The sequence below is a fragment of the Camelina sativa genome, chromosome 8 (genome assembly GCF_000633955.1).
Source record: "Camelina sativa cultivar DH55 chromosome 8, Cs, whole genome shotgun sequence".
NCBI classification, from domain to species: domain Eukaryota; kingdom Viridiplantae; phylum Streptophyta; class Magnoliopsida; order Brassicales; family Brassicaceae; genus Camelina; species Camelina sativa.
Window position 1 is genome coordinate 7,981,460 of NC_025692.1, and position 21,270 is coordinate 8,002,729.

Here is a 21,270-nt window from a genome sequence, read left to right on the forward strand (position 1 = left end):
TTTTTTTTTTTTTTTTATCCATATCTGCATATCTGCATAACTATGCAACTCGTTTTCACGCTTTTAGGTACTGACAGAAGCCGTGACGGCGTCGCCAAAGACTAAAACCCAAACCCATACGATATCCCCAAAATACCCTCTACCAACAACCGTAATTACACAAAACCCTAAACCCGAGTTCACACTCCACTGCCCCGCCAACGAAACCACCACCGGGAGTACATGCCCGAGAAACAATTACCCGACGACAACAAGCTTCGGAGACGACAATCCAAACCACCCTCCGACCGCCACGTGTCCCGATTACTTCCGTTGGATCCACGAGGATCTCCGTCCATGGGCGAAGACAGGGATCACGAGGGAAGCACTGGAGAGAGCCAAGAAGACGGCGAATTTCCGGCTATCTATCGTCGGCAGGAAGGTTTACGTGGAGAAGTTTCAAGATGCGTTTCAGACGAGGGACGTGTTCACAATCTGGGGATTCTTACAGCTTCTAAGGAAGTACCCTGGGAAGATTCCAGATCTCGAGCTTATGTTTGACTGCGTTGACTGGCCGGTCGTTAGAGCTGCGGAGTTCGCCGGAGTTAACGCGCCGTCGCCTCCTCCGCTTTTTCGGTACTGTGGGAATGAGGAGACGCTTGATATTGTGTTTCCTGATTGGTCCTTCTGGGGATGGTAATAACACAAAGCGCCCTTGAGTTTTTTTTAAAGTTTTCTCGATTTACACCCCAGTAGTTTCGAATTGATCAGTCAAACCCATGAAATTTTGTAGGGCGGAGGTGAATATAAAGCCGTGGGAGAGTTTGTTAAAGGAACTAAGAGAAGGGAACGAGAGGAAGACTTGGATAAACAGAGAGCCTTATGCTTACTGGAAAGGGAATCCAGTGGTCGCAGAGACACGACAAGATCTCATGAAATGTAATGTCTCTGAGGAACACGAGTGGAACGCTCGTTTGTATGCTCAGGTAATAATTTTCAAGATTCTGCTGGTTACAACTGCAAATTTTACAACAGTTTTTTCTAACTGTTATGTGTGCATTTGGATTTTATCGTGTAGGACTGGATCAAAGAATCGAAGGAAGGTTACAAGCAATCAGACTTAGCGAGCCAATGCCATCACAGGTAATGTAATTTTTGTAGGCTTCAATTACGTTCAATGCCTACGTTTATGTTATGCACAGTTGAAATAAGGTAATGTTTATGGCTTTATGTAACAGGTACAAGATATATATAGAAGGTTCTGCATGGTCGGTGAGCGAGAAGTACATTTTGGCATGCGACTCTGTGACTCTGCTGGTGAAACCTCATTATTATGATTTCTTCACACGAGGCCTGCTTCCAGCTCACCATTATTGGCCCGTTAGGGAGCAGGACAAGTGCCGCTCCATCAAGTTCGCCGTTGATTGGGGCAACACTCACGTTCAAAAGGTACATTGTTTAATCCATCATGGGAGCTTCCCTTGTGAAGGTCTTGGTCTTCATCAATTGGTACACTGTTAGTATATGATGAAAACGCAAATATCGACGCAGGCACAAGATATTGGAAAGGCGGCGAGTGATTTCATTCAACAAGAACTCAAGATGGACTATGTGTATGATTACATGTACCATCTTCTAACCGAATACTCGAAACTCCTCCTGTTTAAACCTGAGATTCCCCTCAATGCCGTGGAGATTTGCTCGGAGACAATGGCGTGCCCGAGGAGTGGGAACGAGCGGAAGTTCATGACGGAATCACTTGTGAAACGCCCTGCGGAGTCTGGTCCGTGTGCCATGCCGCCTCCGTATGATCCGGCATCGCTTTACGCGGTTGTGAAGAGGAAACAGAGTACGACTACGAGAATTCTACAGTGGGAGATGAAGTACTGGAGCAAGCAGAATCAAACCGGTTCTTGAGTATTTTTTAGCTTTGTGTAGAGAAAACCAAATATGTACACGTATACCGTACCGGCCTCAACTTGTTGAAAATCCGGTTCGATGTTGTTGTGTAGATGATTAGAGACATATGTCCCAACTTTAGGATATTTAACACGAAAACTCAAAATGGAAAAAAACTTCATATAATTTTCTAGCTTCGAATTTGTGACTTGAAAACTCATTCTCTAGATTTCATGATTAGTATTTGACTATTTTCTATGCATCAATTGTCAAAAATAATAATGAGGTAAGTGCCAAACCACCGGCCAAAAATGAGTTTGAAATTAGTTTAAATTTGGTAAACAACAACCATCACCTTTGAATCCCAAAATGTCAGGCGTAGAGGTTATAAGATAGGGTTGGTAATGAAGTTGATGGTGGAACTTGAATACTTGATGGCTACTACTATACTACTCACTGATCCCACCACAAGTTGCTCTTAACTTTGAGACTAATAAATACGTTTCTTCGAGATTTGATACATTGCTTCTGATATAGGCCACAATTATTTTGTTTTTGCTGTCTTTCTCTCTAAATTTCACGTCACGTAGGTCCCAAATTCACCTGTTTTTTTTTTTGTTATATTTCTAGTTGATCATAGAGTGATTTGCAAGTTACTGTTCAGATTTAGACCCACCCATCGCACTACAATACTGTATGATTACAATAATAATATATATAAAGCTCAAGCTATCGAATACATCCACACAAAACTAATCTGCCGTCAAACAAAGTAACACCTTAATTATGATTGTTTTAGTTATAATAAAGGTAAATTTTAAAGTCCAAAACGCTACTTGCACATGTGCATCTTTTGTAATATATGTTTTTAAACTAAGTCCTATTTCTGAATTATTGTGTCGCCAATTTGTAAATCTTATCTAACTCTCAAGTCTCTAAATTATCAGACTATTGATCAATTTATCTGTTATTCGTTAATCAGATTTACATCGGCCAGTAATGAATCTGAGTCACGTGATTTTTCCGGCCGTTGGTATCACGTGTCTGTCACGGTTCGCTTCATGTGCAAGAATTAAAACAAAAGTAGAGAATTGTTCAGATCTCGCAGCCTTTTGTTATCTTCAATGGTCAGTCTTCACATGCATCACGTAGCGCGTAAGACTTTACTACTGTATGTGTTTTTTTCCACTCTGTGTCCATCTGTACTACTGTACTGTTTTTTTTTCCTTTTATTCTTTCAAATCAGATAATTCAGATGTTTGTTTATTTAATAATGCACCCCAAACAAAAAAAGGAAAGAAACATTTCAATGTTTTTATTATATGTTTGAGGAAGTAGTAAAATATCAAAATTTAGTTGTGCAATATTTATATTTGAAAAAGCCATACTACAAAAAGGTAAATAAAGAAGTACACTGTTTGATTTGTTCCTTTTTTTGTAGTAGTAGAAATTAACCTTTTTTTGTCCACATACTGACAAAAAATATACCGAATGTTTTCTTGCTTTAAAAGAAAAAAAACCACAATTATTTGCAGAGTGGAGTATTTATGTAGTGGGCCAACGGACTTAACAGCCGTTACTTACCTCCGTTATTCGTGGCGGCAATAAAGAAGACAAACCAACGTTACCGGTTTTCAATCTACCGGGAATTAACTTTGGTTTTGGCTTCGATTTCGCGGTTAAGTTCAATTAGTTAAGAATTAATATTCTTAAAATACTACACTTTTCACTAACCCACAAATAGTTAAATCATATGGATTGAAAAATTGAAGAAAAGTAAAGTATTGTGGAAATTCAAATTTTCGGTTTTCTGGCACGGTTTACAAATACCGATACAGTTAGAACCGGCACGTCTCCGTTAATGAACGCAGTATAAAACCAACCACTTCGTCTTCTTCATTTCTTCGCAAGTCGTAACCGTTGAAATCCTCTCTCTCTCTCTCTCTCAATTTTGTAGTCTCCTCTACTTAGCTTTAGCAATCGAAGATGCGTGAGATTCTTCACATTCAAGGTGGTCAATGTGGAAACCAGATCGGAGCTAAGTTCTGGGAAGTAGTTTGCGCCGAGCACGGGATCGATTCCACCGGAAGGTACCAAGGAGAGAACGATTTGCAACTCGAACGAGTCAATGTCTACTACAACGAAGCGAGTTGCGGGAGGTTCGTCCCACGCGCCGTCTTGATGGATCTGGAGCCAGGGACTATGGACAGTGTCAGATCCGGTCCCTACGGTCAGATCTTCCGTCCTGATAACTTCGTCTTCGGTCAATCCGGTGCCGGTAACAATTGGGCTAAAGGACATTACACGGAAGGTGCTGAGCTTATCGATTCTGTTCTCGATGTCGTTCGTAAAGAAGCTGAGAACTGTGACTGCTTGCAAGGTTTGAGTTCGGCCCATTAAAGGCCCATTTCATAGAATTGTCTGACATATAGATATAGCAATGAATTGTGTGTGTTGATGATATGAATGATATGTGTAGGATTCCAAGTGTGTCACTCGTTGGGAGGAGGAACAGGATCTGGGATGGGAACGTTGTTGATTTCAAAGATCAGGGAAGAGTATCCTGACCGGATGATGCTGACGTTTTCAGTCTTCCCATCTCCGAAAGTGTCTGACACTGTTGTTGAGCCTTACAATGCAACTCTCTCTGTTCATCAGCTCGTGGAGAATGCAGATGAGTGTATGGTTCTTGACAATGAAGCTCTCTATGATATTTGTTTTAGAACTCTTAAGCTCACCACTCCTAGCTGTAAGCCTCTTCTTCTCCTTTTTGTAGTTATATATATAATTGATTAGGAGTTGAAATTGTTGTTGATGGATATGACATATCTTTTTGTTCAGTTGGAGATTTGAATCACCTCATCTCTGCAACGATGAGTGGTGTCACTTGCTGCCTACGTTTCCCGGGTCAGTTAAACTCTGACCTGCGAAAGCTTGCAGTGAACTTAATCCCATTCCCTCGTCTCCACTTCTTCATGGTCGGGTTTGCACCGCTGACATCTCGCGGATCACAGCAGTACAGAGCGTTAACCGTCCCTGAGCTCACTCAACAGATGTGGGATTCGAAGAACATGATGTGTGCAGCTGACCCACGACACGGCAGGTACTTAACCGCATCAGCTATGTTCAGAGGCAAAATGAGCACCAAAGAAGTGGACGAGCAGATGATCAACGTTCAGAACAAGAACTCGTCCTACTTCGTTGAGTGGATCCCAAACAACGTGAAATCAACCGTCTGTGACATCCCACCAACGGGTCTGAAAATGGCATCCACTTTCATCGGGAACTCGACATCGATACAGGAGATGTTCAGGCGTGTGAGCGAACAGTTCACAGCCATGTTCAGGAGAAAAGCTTTCTTGCATTGGTACACTGGTGAAGGAATGGACGAGATGGAGTTCACAGAGGCTGAGAGCAACATGAACGATTTGGTGTCAGAGTATCAGCAGTACCAGGACGCAACGGCTGATGAGGAAGAAGGTTATGAGTATGAAGAAGATGAAGAGGAAGTGCAGGAGGAGCAATAACAACAGCTTCTCCCTTTTTTTTCTTAATATGTTTGTGTGATTTTAGTATCTTTGGCTTGGTTTTCTCTTTTCTTTTCCAGTCTTGCTTTTTTCTTGTATTGACATTTGGCTATGTGTGATGGTGATTTTAGGTCTAAGGATTAGGAAAAATATATGTTTATATAAGTCTTTTCGGGTGCTTGGATTTGAGACATTGTTTGTTACTGTTTTCCTCAAACGTTTGTGATTTTCCCTCTGTTTGCATTACCATATTATTTACGCCATTATCACAATGAAGTATTATAGCTATTGAATTATCTCATATTTGGACATATTTCACCACTGCAATCTTGTATTAACTTCCAACTTCTAAAATCAACATAAAAGATCATTAGACCAACTTGGCTTTGACTTAAGGTACGTTCCCTGATTATACAAACATAACCAAAACAATATGAGAGAGTTGGTCTCTTTATTCTGGTTTCGATGCTACATAACAAAATCATCTCCAAAAGAAGATTCTAAGCTTATACTAAACTACAAACCAAAAAAGTTGATAAGAAGAAGAAGAAGAGTTAACTGTGTACTGCGATAGTAATGGCCTGGAGCATTAGAAGCCTTGAATAACCAAAAAAGAGAGAAACAAAAAAACATATATAACTACACAACTCAATTGGGGATTTAATCGAACCTTTACAAGTAAGTAATGCGTAAAAAAAAATACGTAAAACTTTTGGAGAAAATGTAATTGACTTCTATAGGAAACTGTAATTGAAAAGTTACTAAATATCAAGATTTACCAAAAAAATCTGTTGTAGAAGCTGCTGGAATGAGATTATGACATGTTTTATCACATGGATATGGACAATCTATTTCTTTCGCTTCTTCTCCTCTCCCAAAATACCAGTCTCCTACCGTCTCAGCAATCGTCTGAAACCAAACCGAACCCGGTTTTAAACCATTGTAAACCGGATAATTGAAAACGATTGAGAATGAAATTCCGGTTTATAAACTATACCTTATTGTGGATTCTAGGTGACGTAGGAGAGAGCCAAGTCTCCTCTAAAGCACTTTGACAATGATCGAAGCATGAGTTTATAAACATTCCTCCTCTACTAGAATTTCTGAAGAAATTCATCAAAGCTCCCAACATATCTTTCCTAAACCCTGCGAAAACAAAACCGGAAAGTCGGTTCAAGTTATGTTTTCATTTTGTTGTTTCCGGTTTTGTCACTTGAACCGAATGAGTTGAGTTTTTGAACCTTGAAGTGCATCGAGCTGGTGTGGATTACATGATGTCACATTAAGCTTACAACGGTTCCAACGCCCGGTTCGATCAGCAGAAGGTGGAACCAATCCATGATGAAACTGATTTTGTAATTAAAACAAAGGTTAGACGTACCAAACCGCCGGTTTAAACAAAATTGAAACCGGTATAATTAACGAAAAATACCTGGAATACGTCGTAGGCTGAATTTAAGATGAAAAATGGCGTTTCGATGAATCGTAATATGTATTGTGGGAAAAAACACTGCAAAAAGAATTTACATATTCATAATTCAAAGATTTCTATTTAGTTTTGTAAGAAATAGTTAAAAATGTATTTAAAGATTTGAGATTTTTACCAGAGATGGCTCAGGATAAAATGCGTGTGTGCAATTTGGATCGAGGTTTTTCTGTATACCCTGCAAAGTTTGTCCCACAAATGTAAGAAAAATTAGAAACTTATGAGCAAATAAATTGAGAATTGTTTTAGTACCTGCAGAGACACAAGCTGTTTGTAAAAATATCTCATTGTCCGGTTTGCTGCTACATCAATTCTGTTTAACCAATATAAACCGTATAGGTTGGTAAAACCGAAACCAAATTAGTTCATCAAAAACATTTGATTGAAGAAAAACTTACGCGTCAAGGAAGAGTCCAGCGTCGCTCATGCACTTAACGCTTGCGTTCTTGGGCAAATAGCTCGTGAAATTGTCACAATGCAAAAACGTAGACAAACCACCAGCTGAACAACCGGTCAGAAGAGCCTGCGTACCGGTTAATTTCATCGGATTTACCGGTTTAGAATTCACAGCAGTAAGGCAAATTTAAACTAGCTAAAACATTCACAATATATTTTATACTTGACTGATGCTTATTATTATTAAAACAATTGATTTGGGCAATGAAACTTAACCGAATACCAAACCGAACCAGGGTATAAAAGAAGATTTTTTAATTTTTACCTTGTGGGCTTTTGCTAAACCTTTGGGAAGAAGGTCAAGAATTATGGCATTCCATATTCGCTGTCCTCTGAAATAAAGCAGTGACGTCTGTCATTCATTCAATCGGTTGTAATCAGTAAAAAAAAAACAAATCATAAACCAGAACATTTCCGGTTATTAAAAGCGGTTAAAGAAAGCAAATTGGTTAAAAGCGGTTTTACCCCGTTGCCATGTTGTGAATCTCCCGCGAATGAAGCTCCGTCGCAATACCTCAGCCTCACTTTGTTCCAGTTGTAAAAATCTGAAATACAACTTTTTTTTAGTCCAAGTCCAACCAATGTGGTGTATGACAGTATTGTGTGTGTGAACTGTGAACGATGTTCTAATAAAGCCAAAGCAAGTTTTTGACTCAAGACAGACCAAAAATGGACTTCACATGTCAAGATGTGCAATGACAGTTAAACCTTTCCTTGAATTAGATACCTAACTCGAGGAAGGTAGGATCGATGTGTAATTTGACATGGGACTTTGAGGTTGTAGCGTGTGCTCGTTAGGAAAGGGGGACAAAGACAAAATAAAATAAAAAGCAAGTATGGAGAACAAAGCTATAATTAATTAATAGAAAGACATAGAGCCAAAATTATTATTTCTAACGATTTATATATTTTTATTGATTAAAAAGCTGAATTGTTAACAGAAACATTTGAACCATCACGTGAAAGAGAGACCACAACCACAAGCAAACATGTTCCATTGATAAATAAATTTTAATGCATGGAGATTTGTATTAAAAAGAATGACCTGGATTTTGAGAGGCGTTGTTGCTTAAGATTCCGGAGAAGACGACGGTCTTGCTCATATAACGTGTGGAGCCTCGACGGGTCCTTGCTCTTTCCACGCATGATGCTATATCATTGCACCATCCTCCTCCCTATACCACGATTTGTATTATTAGTAACTTGCAAAATTCAATTAAATTTTTTCAAGATAATCTACTTTACAAGACAAATGAGTGGTGGATTGAATAAAAATAATTGTGCAGAAAAGACTTATAGATAGAGAGAATGTTCACTAGTTATTATAAATGCGCGTCATAAAGTGAAAGGCGTGAGACACGATCCAACTAGCTCGAGACACGATGAATGCTCTATAGTTCCTAAAACGGCGCCGTAATTAGTAGTTTTTTTTATAAAAAGTCTCGAATTAAATCTTAATTATTGTGAATTCGGGTATTTTAAGTGTGTACATTACTTGAAATACTAGCATTTACCAGCTGGTCGCATTTTAAAATTTTAATCACTTGATAGGAATTCGTAATGCATCGAAGTAGTTAATGCATAATTGATTACACAAATCATTATCAAGATTTATTTCAAGAACTTGATTGTTATAATGATATTTCGTAGATAATTAACGCATAGAAATATATATTGATTCATACATAGGCTAGCTGGACTCCATTATTTTTGCATACTCATGGAGTAGACAACAGCAATACTTTGACTATGCAGGACCAATTAAAAACAAAGAGACTACTACCAAATTCACTAACCGATGATTTATTCGCAGCAAATGATTATAAAACATCCAATCATTTTTAAGAATAACAACCCTTTTGTGTTTTAATTTTAAATTATTTTGTTAATTATTACTTAAGAGTAAATGTAAATAATATAATTTAATTACCTCAAACTGCAAAAGCCAATTGTTTGATCCAGCACCAAAGCCTCTGTCTAAATGATACGCCGGTAAGCTCCCGTCCAAGCAAACTACAAAAACAAAAAGTTCAAAATATAAATCCAAATACACCTTTTTTTCTTTCTTAAACTTGTTATAAATGAAAACTCAAAATTACTTTTTGAACGTAAGTAAAATTTAATATAGCTAATAGAGACTCGTTTATGTTAGATGATGTTGCGTGACATGCGGTTAAAAACCATTACTGAATTCAACTACAAAACTGACATAACCAGTCTAATAAAATCAAGAAGTAATGTATATCTTAACCAAGAAAACAAAAATAGATTAGGACAAAAGAAGGAAGGAGGGAAGACATACAAGCACCAAGAGCGGCGGCGTCTCGGACCAGTGTCATGCTAACGCGCCGGCCAGGGTCGCCAGAAACGAGCGCCGGAGAAAAAGCCACGTAGAGGTGGAGAAGAACCATAGCCGCCGTTAGATCGAGAAGCCGCGTCGTCCTCTTCATTCTTTTAAACTCTTTTTTTTTTAGGCTGCTTCAATGGTGAATGAAGGAGAGACTTGGGGAGGAAAAAACCAATGTCGTCGAGTTCTATGCCTTTGATTTCGTTATCTTAGTATCATTCATCAGCGAAAGGAAAGGAATAATTGACTCGGAGATTTAAGAGGGAAATGGAAACGTTTTATATATTTATAGATATATAATAAAGAGTTTTGTGGAAAGTAATTTGGAGAACCAAGAGGGCAAAGAGGTAAGAGGTAAGAGAAAGAGCGATTTATGATTCTGATAGGCACAACAAAGAGGCTTTTGTTATCTTAGAGTTTGTTTTCCTTTGTATAAAAAAGATTGATTGTTACTTGTTAGAAATCTCTTTGTTATTATCATCTCATATCTTATATACATTAATGCATTTGTATATACATATACTTCCCCACATGGAGAGAACTAGACTCACTTATTTTTCATGTGTGTGTGTGTAAAGAGAAACATATCTGTCCAAAAAAATAATGTTATTATGCTTTTTTATGTTCTTACTAAAGGTAAAGTCCACATGATATCTTCTTGAATCAAAGGAAATTTAATAAAGATTAAACTTTAGCCTTAAACAATAGATGGGAGAAACTTTTTTCTAACCCTATTCGACTGAAATGAATTCATTTCCTAAGTTCCACTATCAGAATTTAATATCTAGTCAAAATTTGCCTTTTTAGCATAAGTTTACTGTGGTCAAACCATTCAAAACTTATCAGTTCTGGTTTTGTAAGATTTCTCTTTCTGTAAATTGTATTAAAATCCAATTTCAGTGGCAGTCACATTTTGCAACTTATAAGTTTCACAAAGAGAGTTAAGTTTAGTTATCTGAAGAATATACATCATAGGGCGTAGAATAGAACCAAGAAATTATAAAATAATAATACCTCTTTTTTTTAATAAGAAAATGCATTGTATTTTTAAAATAATTCTAAGTATGGAGATGGGTCTTGATGGGTGGGTGGGTCACCAGCTGATGGATAATTAGAATCGAAAATCAACCTTCTTAGGTGTCTATTGGTTTAGGTTCACCGGACCTTCTTATTAATCTCTCTCTTTAAAGAACAAAATATGTTAGGAATATAAATGATATATAATTACATTTATTTACGCATACTCGTTACCTAATCAAATGTGTTTTATTCATCAACCTAACTACAACTTTCGTATTCATAATCATATGAAGAACAGAAGAAAGAAAAGTTTGATAGTTAGTTATGGTTGTTAGCCTTGGCCATGATGATGATTTGGTTTGATCCTAACGGTCCTCCTTCACCAAATGCATATGTTTTTTTGTTTGCCTTTGAAGTGAAGCTATCAAAAATTTATCTACGTAAATACAATTTTGATTGATGAAGAAACTTCGATGAGGAGAATATTCATAAGTTTTGGTTTCGACTTTCAAATGTGAAACAATAAAATCAAGAATAACACTTCTTTCTTATCTTTAATTTGTAACTAGGAGATATCCCATGCTTTAAGCACGGGTCAACATTTTTAAAAAGAATTATAATATAATAATAAAAATTATTGTTATATTTCTTATAAAAAATTATTTTGTTTGAGATAGTATATAATTTTAATTGTTCTATAAATCTATAGATGTCTTTTTAATACTAATTATTTTAGAATATTATAGTATTTTATTTTTTTATGTATATTACAGTTTTATATTGTTTGTTTGTTGTATTTGCATCAATATTTTGTGAAATATGAAGTAAGTAATTTTAATATTATAATTGTGAGTAAATAAAATTTATTAATTTATCAACTATATAAATTTAGTTTTACCAACCTGTCAATGTGGAACATTAAAACACACATTTTCTTCTTCATAGATTGAGTTATATATGCTTGTTTTAAAAAATCCAAATCACAACATATACAGAAAAATTTCTGCATATTTGTTAATTATAAGTATTATCTGAAAATTCCAAACAACTTGCAAATAAAATAAAAGAAAGATGATAGGAGAATCATAATTTGAAATCTTAATAAAATCTTTGAAATCTAGTTAAAAATAAATTTATTGTCTACTTGGATATAAAATCTTAGTTTTTGAAATTCTGATTGGTTTATATTTTTATTTAAAAATATTTAGTAATTTTGGTCCATAATTTTATTAGAGAGAAAATATTTTTTTTTAACTAATAATTATCTGTATTTTTAAAAAACCTTAGCTGTTATTTTTTTTCCCAAGTATAAATTAGTTTTGATTTGAATAAATTTTGTTTTTACTTTTCTAGATTTTTTTATTTTTAATCTGTCAGCATTTTTTTATTTTTAATTAATTATATTTATTTAATTAATTAATTAATTAATCTTAATTAAAATTTCCTAATGGCAATTGAATGTAATTTTTTACACATTTTAAGGTTAGTTTCATATTTGTACTTCTCAATTAATATAGTAGGATTGTCTATGCCCATAGATCCAGTGTATATATGGTACAATTAATTAAAATTTTGATTTATTTAGTTATTAGGATATTGTTGTATTAGTATGTTGCTTCGAAGCCTACTACATTATCCATGCCTTATTCTCATCATTTTTTGATTTCCATGTAAGAATATCAAACTTAATTATTTGGAGTCAATCAAAATTTAGATTTACATAATGATATAATGAATATTTTTGACGAAAAAACTTTGGAACTTATCTACTTGTTTTTTTGAAAGATCTCTAAAGTAGCACAACATATTGACTTATAGAGAACATGTTGCATTGTGACTTATAATTTACATCAGTTAATTAATAATCGATGCTAATATACAAAATATTTACATCAATTATTATAACTGATATGAAAGTGTGTCAATTGCAAAAATGATGTTAATTTTTACATCAGTTTATTTAAGTGATGTTAGCATTAGTGTCGATTAAAAGAACTAATTTCAATTATTTACATCACTTATTAATAACCTATGCTAATATTTGTGTTAATATATTTTGTCAATCTCGAACTGATTTTTTTGGATGGATCAACATATCTATTAATTAAAAATTTAATAAATTAATAAAATTTTGTAGTCCCATGATTATTAATTTTTTAAAGGTTTTACTCTATATATATTGAAGTTACTAAAAATATAAGAAAAAACAATAGTTATATTTCAAAATATTTTTTGATAACTGAAAAACTGTTTTTATACATGAAGAAATAGATGGAAAATAATATTAGACAATCTTATTCGTCAACATCATAAAAATAAGTAGCAAATAATTTTAAAAATAAAATTAGCATTAATTTTTGCATGTTTTCGCAAAACGGCTAATTTCGAGTTGTTTTCCTTTAAATTAAAACGACAAATTTTTTTTAACGTTCTTCTCTCTCTCACTGTTCAAAAAAATCCTCTAATCGAAATCCTAAATTCATGCACTACTCTCTTTTTTTCGCGATTGCGAACCGTCTCTCGAATCTCGTGAGTTTCTTCTAGCCGATCAAGATGATCTAGAGCCCGAAAGATGAAGCATTTCTGCTTTCGCAAGGCAGTTAGGCATTTCCATACAACATGGAAACGATAAGCGTAATGTTCAAAGGAAGACACATAAGAGATGCTTGTCATCGAAGATACCGAGAACTCATGGTGAGTGCCTGAAGAGAAGAATTATACTCAATCTAAAAAATACCCAGATTCACTACAAAAAAAGATTATTTTATATCATTTAATTTATATATTTGTATCATATTTAAATAATATTAAAATAATTTGCATCACTAAAATAAATGATTTACATTTTGTCGATGCAAATAATTTGCATCGATTGAAATAATATTTGTTTCAATTAGTGAAACTGATATTCATTTACATTATTTACAAAAAATGTTGCAAGTCTTACATCATTTTATTAAATTGATATAAAATATTTGTATCAATTATCAAAACTAATGTAAAATATTTATATCATTTTAGAAAATTGTTGTTAAAATTAATATTATAATAAATAATATGAAGCTAGCTTTAAAAAAAATAATTTGATGGCGACAATTCACAGTCTCATACACCAACAATGGATTTGAAGCTAGCTTTAAAAAAAAAAAATCAAAAAAATCAAACAAATGCAAATTGATGACAACATACCACAGTTCTAGCAATGAAAGAAGTTGTCACGCCTATCAATTCTTTTACAAGTTAGCAACATCTCAAGATTCAGTCGAAATTAAGCTAACATATATATAAAAAACCTCACCTACAAGTACCACAATAATCAAAATGAAATTGTTCTTTCGAGGTTTGCTATAATAACAACGACTATATTACTTTCAAAATGAGTCATATCATATTAGTTAAAAGAACATCTCACGTTGTTCCTTCGTTTTTTTTTTTTTTGGACAAAACTTCTTTCCTATGGACGTCACAATTCATAGTTTATTTGTTAAAGAGTATGATCATAGATCTAGTGAATATGGTACAACTGATTAAAATTTTGATTTATACTACTCTCAAGTAAATTTATTCTTGATGGGCTATTTTTCCTTATGGATTGTGTTCATTCATCTCATTTCTTTCTATATTTTTATGATCATTTTTTTTTTTAATGTTAAAACAATGAAAGTTTGGATTTTGCCGATTTTTAGAAAGTTATTTTTCATGTAAACCTTTAGATAGTCATACTTTATTAGAATGAATGAGCAATCACAACCAAACCGATCCACATTAATAAAATGACTCATATGTTTTATAAAATGAACTCACTAAATAAAGCTTGTAATATACATTTCAAATCAATAAAGCTAGATGTTAAAAAAAAAAAAAAAGAACTCACTATTTCACTGCTACCGGTCTTCCACTACCAGTCCTTAACATATTTGTTGTCATTCACGAATATGACTGAAGTGGTGACTTCATGATAAGCATATAATCAAGTATACTTAATAGTGGATTTTAATGTTTTTTATATGTCTTTCATGTAAAAGTTATGATTGTTGTTGAATGTTGAGTCATAAGAAAAAATTGTAATGTTGACCCAAAAAAAAATAAATAAATAAATTGTAATTTGTTTAGTTGAAAATTTTGAATTCTAGTGTGTGGGTTCTTATCTTATTATTACTGTATTAGTTTTTTTTGGTAAAGTAAAAGATTCAACAGACCTTTTTTCTCTATATGTGTATATAAAATCAATTGGATAATGGCAATAGTTTGATCAGTTAGTTACTTTGTGCTTATCAATGGTGCACCACACGGAACGATCATTTCTGAAAGAAGAATACGACAAGGTGACCCTCTCTCGCCGTATTTATTCATCCTGTGTGCAGACATCATGAGTCATTTGATCAAAACAAGAGTCCAATCTGGTGACATCCGTGGAATTAAGATCGGAAATGGTGTTCCTGCTATCACTCATCTACAATTTGCAGATGACTCCTTATTCTTCTGCCAAGCTAACTCACGGAATTGTAAAGCAATCAAAGAAGCTTTTGATGTCTATGAATACTATTTTGGACAAAAAATCAACACATCAAAATCTATGATTACTTTTGGATCACGAGTTCATGGACACACACAGAGCAGATTAAAAACGATATTGGAGATACCAAACAATGGTGGAGGAGGAAAATACTTGGGGCTACCAGAACAGTTTGGGAGTAAGAAGAAAGAAATGTTTTCCTACATAATAGAGCGAGTAAAGCAACGAACTGCATCTTGGAGCACAAAAAAATTGTCATTAGCTGGGAAAGAAATAATGTTAAAATCGGTAGCTTTATCGATGCATGTCTATTCAATGACATGTTTTAAACTGCCTACAGGGATTATATCAGAAATTGATTCAGTTTTACAAATATTCTGGTGGGAAAAAGGAAATGCAGAAAGAGGAATACCTTGGATAGCATGGGAACGTTTATATTATTCAAAAAAAGAAGGGGGTTTAGGATTCAAAACCCTATCTAAATTCAATGATGCATTACTTGCCAAACAAGCATGACGTTTACTTCGTTTTCCAGACAGTTTATGTGCAAAAATTATGAAAGCAAGATATTATAGAGATTGTTCAATCCTAGATGCAAAAAAAAGAGTTAACCAATCCTATGGTTGGGCTTCTATTCTAGAAGGACTGGAGTTAATCAAAAAAGGTTCAAGATTCATCATTGGTGATGGGAAGACAGCTCGAGTAAATGTTGATAATGTTATCCCAGCAAACCCTCCAAGACCAATAACAAGTATTCATCAAGATAATATGCAGAGTGTGTCACAACTGATTTTCGATACAGGATCCTATCGTACTTGGTCTCAAGAAAGATTATCCGAACACATTACTCTCTCTGATCATCAAGAGATTCACAAAATTTATTTGTCAAAATCAATTTCCCAAGACAAACTTATTTGGCATTATAATAAATCAGGAGAATACTCTGTTCGCTCTGGATACTGGCTTACTATGCATCATCCAAATATCAGTCCACCACAAGCAGTTATCCCTCATGGTTCAGTGCCACACAAAACAAAGATTTGGAAACTAAAGATTCTGCCAAGAATAAAACATTTTCTCTGGCGTATTCTATCCCAATCCTTACCATCAATTACCAGACTGAATTCTCGTGGCATGAATTTAGATCCTATTTGTCCAAAATGTTTCAAAGCAGATGAGACTATAGACCATATTCTATTTCAGTGTACACATGCTAAAGAAATCTGGGAACTCTCCAATATACCAATTCATTTATTGCTTCCTGCAACTTTCACCAGCGAACAGTTCATTTCCATCTTCTTGGATTCAATATATGATAGTGATATCCCTTCAATCACTAAACAATTACCATTTTGGATACTTTGGCACATTTGGAAGTCTCGAAATAATTTCACATTCAACTCCATTCAAGACAAACCAATAACAGTATTATTACGAGCCAAAGGTGATGTTGCAGACTGGAATAATCAGAATTCTCAAACAAACCATCATCAAACACAATTATCTCACAACTCCAATCAAAAATGGAATCGTCCTACTACAACCTCTTTAAAATGTAACTACGATGCAGCTTTTGATTATAGTACTTCAACGGCAAAGGCAGGATGAATTCTACGTGATAAGAATAGAATAAGTAAGGTTGGGATGCTATGGCTCTTGGGCTAACATCATCTCCTTTAGAAGCTGAAGCAAAAGCGCTATTAACGGCAATGCAACAAACATGGATAAAAGGAATCACTTCAGTTTGTTTCGAAGGAGATTCAGAGATATTGACAAAGATTTTAACAAACAAGGATGGCGATCTCTCTTTAGAGAACATTTTACAAGACATACGAGAATGGGCCGCGAAATTTAAAGAAGTACAGTTCAATTTCACAAGAAGACATTATAATAATATAGCTCATTTACTTGCAAAATTTGGTTTTATTTGTTCTGAGTTCTATTCAAGTTGTTTTTCACCGCCAAAATGGTTTCAAAACAAATTGTATTGTGACTTTATTCAATTATCAATATAACAACATCACTTTGGAGGGAAAAAAAATGTGTACATAAAAAAACGAAAGTTGTAAAAAAAAAAAGAGAAGGTAATTTATAAATTTAAAGGAATTATATGGACCGAGAGGTTTATTTCAGATTAAAAATAAAATAAAAAAACCCAGTGGCTTCTTCTTCTTTGGTTTACCGGAGAAACTTAGGGTTTTTTTTCCTCGGCGAACTGAAACAATGGGTACTTCAGTGCAGGTGACGCCCTTGTGCGGAGTTTACAACGAGAATCCTCTCTCCTACTTAGTCTCCGTTGATGGTTTCAATTTCCTCATCGACTGTGGTTGGAACGATCTCTTTGACACATCGCTCCTCGAACCTCTCTCCAGGTTTCTCTCTTTATTACCTCCAATTTCGTAATCACTTAATTCAATTTGTGTTCGTTTCTGGTTTTCACATTACAAATTCTGGTTTCGATTCTTCTTGATTTACAGGGTTGCTTCTACTATAGATGCAGTTTTGCTTTCTCATCCAGATACGCTTCACCTTGGTGCTCTTCCTTACGCTATGAAGCAGCTTGGACTCTCTGCTCCCGTTTATGCTACTGAGCCTGTTCATAGATTAGGTCTTCTCACAATGTATGATCAGTTTCTATCCAGGAAGGTGAGCTTTTTTTCATTTGTTGTTTACTTGGTTATTTTGCACAGTTTTATGGGTTTGTAACACGATGATCTTACTGTTGCAGCAAGTTTCCGACTTTGATCTGTTTACACTGGATGACATTGATAATGCTTTCCAGAATGTGATCAGATTGACTTACTCACAGAATTACCATCTTCCAGGTTTACGTAATTCTTGTGCCTTTTAGAAAACTTGACTCTTATCTCAAGCAATTTTCATCTGCATTATCTATATATCCCATATCGAGAATGAGTTCACTGACACACATTGAGTATTGTGGTTGTAGAACACCTAAGTTATGACTTCAAAAGGATGTCTCAAAAGTCTTATCTTTGTCTTATTAGGGGAGGGAGAGGGTATTGTTATTGCTCCTCATGTTGCTGGACACTTATTGTAGAACACCTAAGTTATGACTTCAAAAGGATGTCTCAAAAGTCTTATCTTTGTCTTATTAGGGAAGGGAGAGGGTATTGTTATTGCTCCTCATGTTGCTGGACACATGTTGGGAGGTAGCATCTGGAGGATAACAAAGGACGGGGAGGATGTTATATATGCTGTTGACTACAATCATCGGAAAGAAAGGTACACATGTTCAGCTTTTACCTGATTTGGAGTTGGAGTATTTTTCTTAACAGTAAATAAAGAGACAGAAACGTGATACTGAATTGTACTTCTTAATTCAGGCATTTAAATGGAACTGTTTTACAGTCTTTTGTTCGGCCTGCTGTTCTGATAACCGATGCTTATCATGCTCTTTATACCAATCAAACCGCAAGACAGCAAAGGGACAAAGAATTTCTAGGTTGGCTTGTAGTTCAATATGTATTATGTCTCTTCTATGGTATTAGATATGCCTGATTTTAACTGCCAGAAACACTCGTGTATGTCCCCATATGTTAATCAGATACCATTTCAAAACATCTTGAAGTTGGGGGCAATGTTCTATTGCCAGTAGACACTGCAGGTCGAGTCCTGGAACTTCTCTTGATACTTGAACAGGTAAGAGAACCACTTTGAATGTATTGTGTTCTCCGTTAATGTTCAGCGATTTATGTAGAGACTGAATATTGATCCAACCTGCAGCATTGGTCACAAAGAGGTTTCAGTTTTCCAATTTACTTTCTCACGTACGTGTCATCTAGCACTATTGACTATGTTAAGAGTTTCCTCGAGTGGATGAGTGACTCCATTTCAAAGTCCTTTGAGACTTCACGTGATAATGCCTTTTTACTGAGGTAGATTCTCTTATAATAATGTTTTATTTTGTGCCGACGTTTGTATACAATACAGAAGACATCAAAATGAAATTTAAACTCATGCAGGCATGTCACTCTCTTAATAAACAAGACTGATCTGGATAATGCTCCACCTGGTCCAAAGGTTAGTTTATAAAATTATAAGTAAATCAATAATGTTTGGTAGTAATAGAACTTGGTAAATTTTTTTTATTTTATTTCCTTTCTCCTCAGCTGTTAGTAGAACTATATGCTTCCTATTGTATGTTAGTAGTGACTGAACCTTATTATGTAGGTTGTTCTTGCTTCCATGGGTAGTCTCGAAGCCGGTTTTGCTCGTGATATATTCGTTGAGTGGGCAAATGATCCCAGAAATTTAGTCCTCTTTACTGAAACAGGCCAGGTACGATTTTATAATCCTTATATGGTAAGGAACTAAAATGTATTAGCATTGTTGTGAAGACCTGGTGATAGTTTCTCCCTAGTGCTGGTCAATTAGATAAGTGGGTGTGGGATCGTGATATATGAGAATCTTTTTTTTTCTGACCAGAGTGTTCACCCATATTTCATCCTACTTAGAGTGTAAATATTTCACCTCCAATGTGTACACACTAGGCAGAGATTATGTAACTTAAAGCAGCATTTTCAATCAGAGGTTAAAAACAATTGCCAATAAAGCCTGGCTTGCACCTTTCTCCAGGGCTTTCAGTCATGAATTTTACAATGAGTTACATTTAGTACATTAAAGAATAGACAACATAAAAGGTTTTGGTAGACTATTCATATTTTTGGCATTGACATTACTGTGCGCAAACTGTCTAGTTGACCGTTTCCTTCATTTCAAGTGAACAGAAATAATTTTGTAATTGAGTTCTTCCTTATTGCTGAATTATTAAGTTCAATCACACCGTATGATCCAAGTGAAATCATTGAAATCCTTCATCCAATTTATTACCTTAGCCAGTGGCCGTGTTCCTTAGTTGCGATGGCAATTATTATATCCATGTGGTCATTCCAAGTTCATGTGATCTAAGATTTGCAAGATGTTTCGGTTTGTAATCAATCCCATATATATAAACTGCTGTTTGTTTGATTTTCTCTCGTCATGTGTTTCTATTTGCAGTTTGGCACTTTAGCTCGCATGCTTCAGTCATCCCCACCTCCTAAATTTGTGAAAGTCACCATGTCAAAAAGGGTTCCTTTAGCTGGGGAAGAGTTGATTGCATATGAAGAAGAGCAAAACAGACTGAAAAGGGAAGAAGCTTTGCGAGCTAGCCTCGTCAAAGAGGAGGAAATAAAAGCTTCCCATGGATCCGATGACAATTCAAGTGAACCTATGGTCATAGATACCAAGACTACTCACGATGGTAATTTTTTCCTAAAATTATAGAACATTTTAGTAGCTTTGAATATTATGTTGCCTGTTACTTCTTAGTTTTCATGTACACTTCAACATAAATTGAAGTGTATAGTACTGAAAATGGCAGTGCATATGATACTCTCTGTAATGTACTAGTTAGCTGGCCTTAGGAGGCGTTTATGTGGCTATCTTGGTATGAGGTAGAAGCTACATTTAGAAGTCTAATGATACATTTCTTGTAAATTTGTCATAGTTTTTTCAAAGTCCCACAATATGTGTCTTTTTCACTTAGACTTCCTTGTTACCTCTGTTGATGGCTGTTCTTTCCATTACGTAGTGGTCTGCAACTGATCTTTCACATTTCTGACCACTCTTGCAGCTGTTGGTTCTCACGGGCCTGCATATAAAGATATATTGATTGATGGATTTGTTCCCCCATCCAGCAGCGTAGCTCCAATGTTCCCATTCTTTGATAACGCATGTGAATGGGACGAATTTGGGGAGGTTATTAATCCAGATGACTACGTGATCAAGGATGAAGACATGGACCGAGGAGCAATGCATGTACGTTCCTTGTATATTTGGTCTTTATTTAGCTCTCGTTATATTTGCAACCTAGACTTCTTATATTCCATGATGTGTGCATAGCCGTCCTTATGATGATATTGTTTTTTGAATTAAAAAGAAAAGAGATTTAACAAATCTGCTCAATATGCACTGAGGATTTGGGATACAGATATGTTAGCTTTTACGGTAAGTTGCTTAGGCTCCTGATTTGGTA

At 35.0% G+C, this 21,270-nt stretch overlaps 4 protein-coding genes across 7 annotated transcripts in view; 3 read left to right on the forward strand and 1 right to left on the reverse strand.

The window, feature by feature from the left end:
• The window catches only part of LOC104706680 (O-glucosyltransferase rumi homolog), a 3,349-nt gene extending 1,278 nt beyond the window's left edge, over nt 1–2,071 (forward strand). The window contains exons 2-6 of one of the 2 annotated variants that reach the window (XM_019228369.1): nt 81–675; nt 773–965; nt 1,058–1,122; nt 1,218–1,428; nt 1,531–2,071. In XM_019228369.1, coding sequence (XP_019083914.1) covers nt 81–675; nt 773–965; nt 1,058–1,122; nt 1,218–1,428; nt 1,531–1,896 — 1,430 coding nt within the window. In that variant the 3' untranslated portion in view covers nt 1,897–2,071. Of the gene's footprint in view, nt 1–67; nt 676–772; nt 966–1,057; nt 1,123–1,217; nt 1,429–1,530 lie in introns of both variants that reach the window. The other variant, XM_010422887.2, reaches the window with a different exon arrangement.
• Nucleotides 3,768–5,668, forward strand: LOC104706681 (tubulin beta-8 chain). Its single transcript, XM_010422888.2, has 3 exons — nt 3,768–4,258; nt 4,358–4,627; nt 4,720–5,668. The coding sequence occupies exons 1-3, from the start codon at nt 3,865–3,867 to the stop codon at nt 5,403–5,405; spliced, it is 1,350 nt and encodes a 449-aa protein (XP_010421190.1). The 5' UTR covers nt 3,768–3,864; the 3' UTR covers nt 5,406–5,668.
• Nucleotides 5,838–10,231, reverse strand: LOC104706682 (pectin acetylesterase 9). 2 transcript variants are annotated; one of them, XM_010422890.2, is made up of 13 exons: nt 9,650–10,231; nt 9,278–9,360; nt 8,393–8,522; nt 7,813–7,892; nt 7,613–7,699; nt 7,290–7,414; nt 7,144–7,204; nt 7,010–7,069; nt 6,838–6,915; nt 6,647–6,752; nt 6,403–6,551; nt 6,185–6,314; nt 5,838–6,002 (listed from the first exon to the last, which is right to left on the reverse strand). In XM_010422890.2, exons 1-13 carry the CDS (start codon nt 9,795–9,797, stop codon nt 5,995–5,997), a joined length of 1,245 nt encoding a protein of 414 aa, XP_010421192.1. In that variant the 5' UTR covers nt 9,798–10,231; the 3' UTR covers nt 5,838–5,994. The 2 variants fall into 2 exon arrangements, with proteins under 2 accessions (XP_010421192.1, XP_010421191.1); XM_010422889.2 differs by having other exon boundaries at nt 5,838–6,314; nt 9,650–10,230.
• The window catches only part of LOC104706683 (cleavage and polyadenylation specificity factor subunit 2), a 6,530-nt gene continuing 2,629 nt past the window's right edge, over nt 17,370–21,270 (forward strand). The window contains exons 1-11 of one of the 2 annotated variants that reach the window (XM_010422891.2): nt 17,370–17,602; nt 17,708–17,876; nt 17,959–18,055; nt 18,350–18,476; nt 18,578–18,696; nt 18,799–18,893; nt 18,978–19,129; nt 19,217–19,274; nt 19,425–19,532; nt 20,253–20,496; nt 20,869–21,053. In XM_010422891.2, the coding sequence (XP_010421193.1) occupies nt 17,454–17,602; nt 17,708–17,876; nt 17,959–18,055; nt 18,350–18,476; nt 18,578–18,696; nt 18,799–18,893; nt 18,978–19,129; nt 19,217–19,274; nt 19,425–19,532; nt 20,253–20,496; nt 20,869–21,053 (1,503 nt within the window). In that variant the 5' untranslated portion in view covers nt 17,370–17,453. The remainder of the gene's footprint in view (nt 17,603–17,707; nt 17,877–17,958; nt 18,056–18,349; nt 18,477–18,577; nt 18,697–18,798; nt 18,894–18,977; nt 19,130–19,216; nt 19,275–19,424; nt 19,533–20,252; nt 20,497–20,868; nt 21,054–21,270) is intronic. The other variant, XM_010422892.2, reaches the window with a different exon arrangement.

What these genes read in the sequence shown, in the direction of transcription:
- LOC104706682 (XM_010422889.2), bottom strand. Translation starts at nt 9,797, where the DNA reads ATGAAGAGGACGACGCGGCTTCTCGATCTAACGGCGGCTATGGTTCTT. An exon ending in CGCCGCCGCTCTTGGTGCTT is followed by an intron (nt 9,361 to 9,649) that starts GTATGTCTTCCC and finishes TTGTTTTTGTAG; the next exon opens with TTTGCTTGGACGGGAGCTTA. An exon ending in CACCTAGAATCCACAATAAG is followed by an intron (nt 6,315 to 6,402) that starts GTATAGTTTATA and finishes GTTTGGTTTCAG; the next exon opens with ACGATTGCTGAGACGGTAGG.
- LOC104706681 (XM_010422888.2), top strand. Translation starts at nt 3,865, where the DNA reads ATGCGTGAGATTCTTCACATTCAAGGTGGTCAATGTGGAAACCAGATC. An exon ending in GAACTGTGACTGCTTGCAAG is followed by an intron (nt 4,259 to 4,357) that starts GTTTGAGTTCGG and finishes TGATATGTGTAG; the next exon opens with GATTCCAAGTGTGTCACTCG. An exon ending in TAAGCTCACCACTCCTAGCT is followed by an intron (nt 4,628 to 4,719) that starts GTAAGCCTCTTC and finishes CTTTTTGTTCAG; the next exon opens with TTGGAGATTTGAATCACCTC.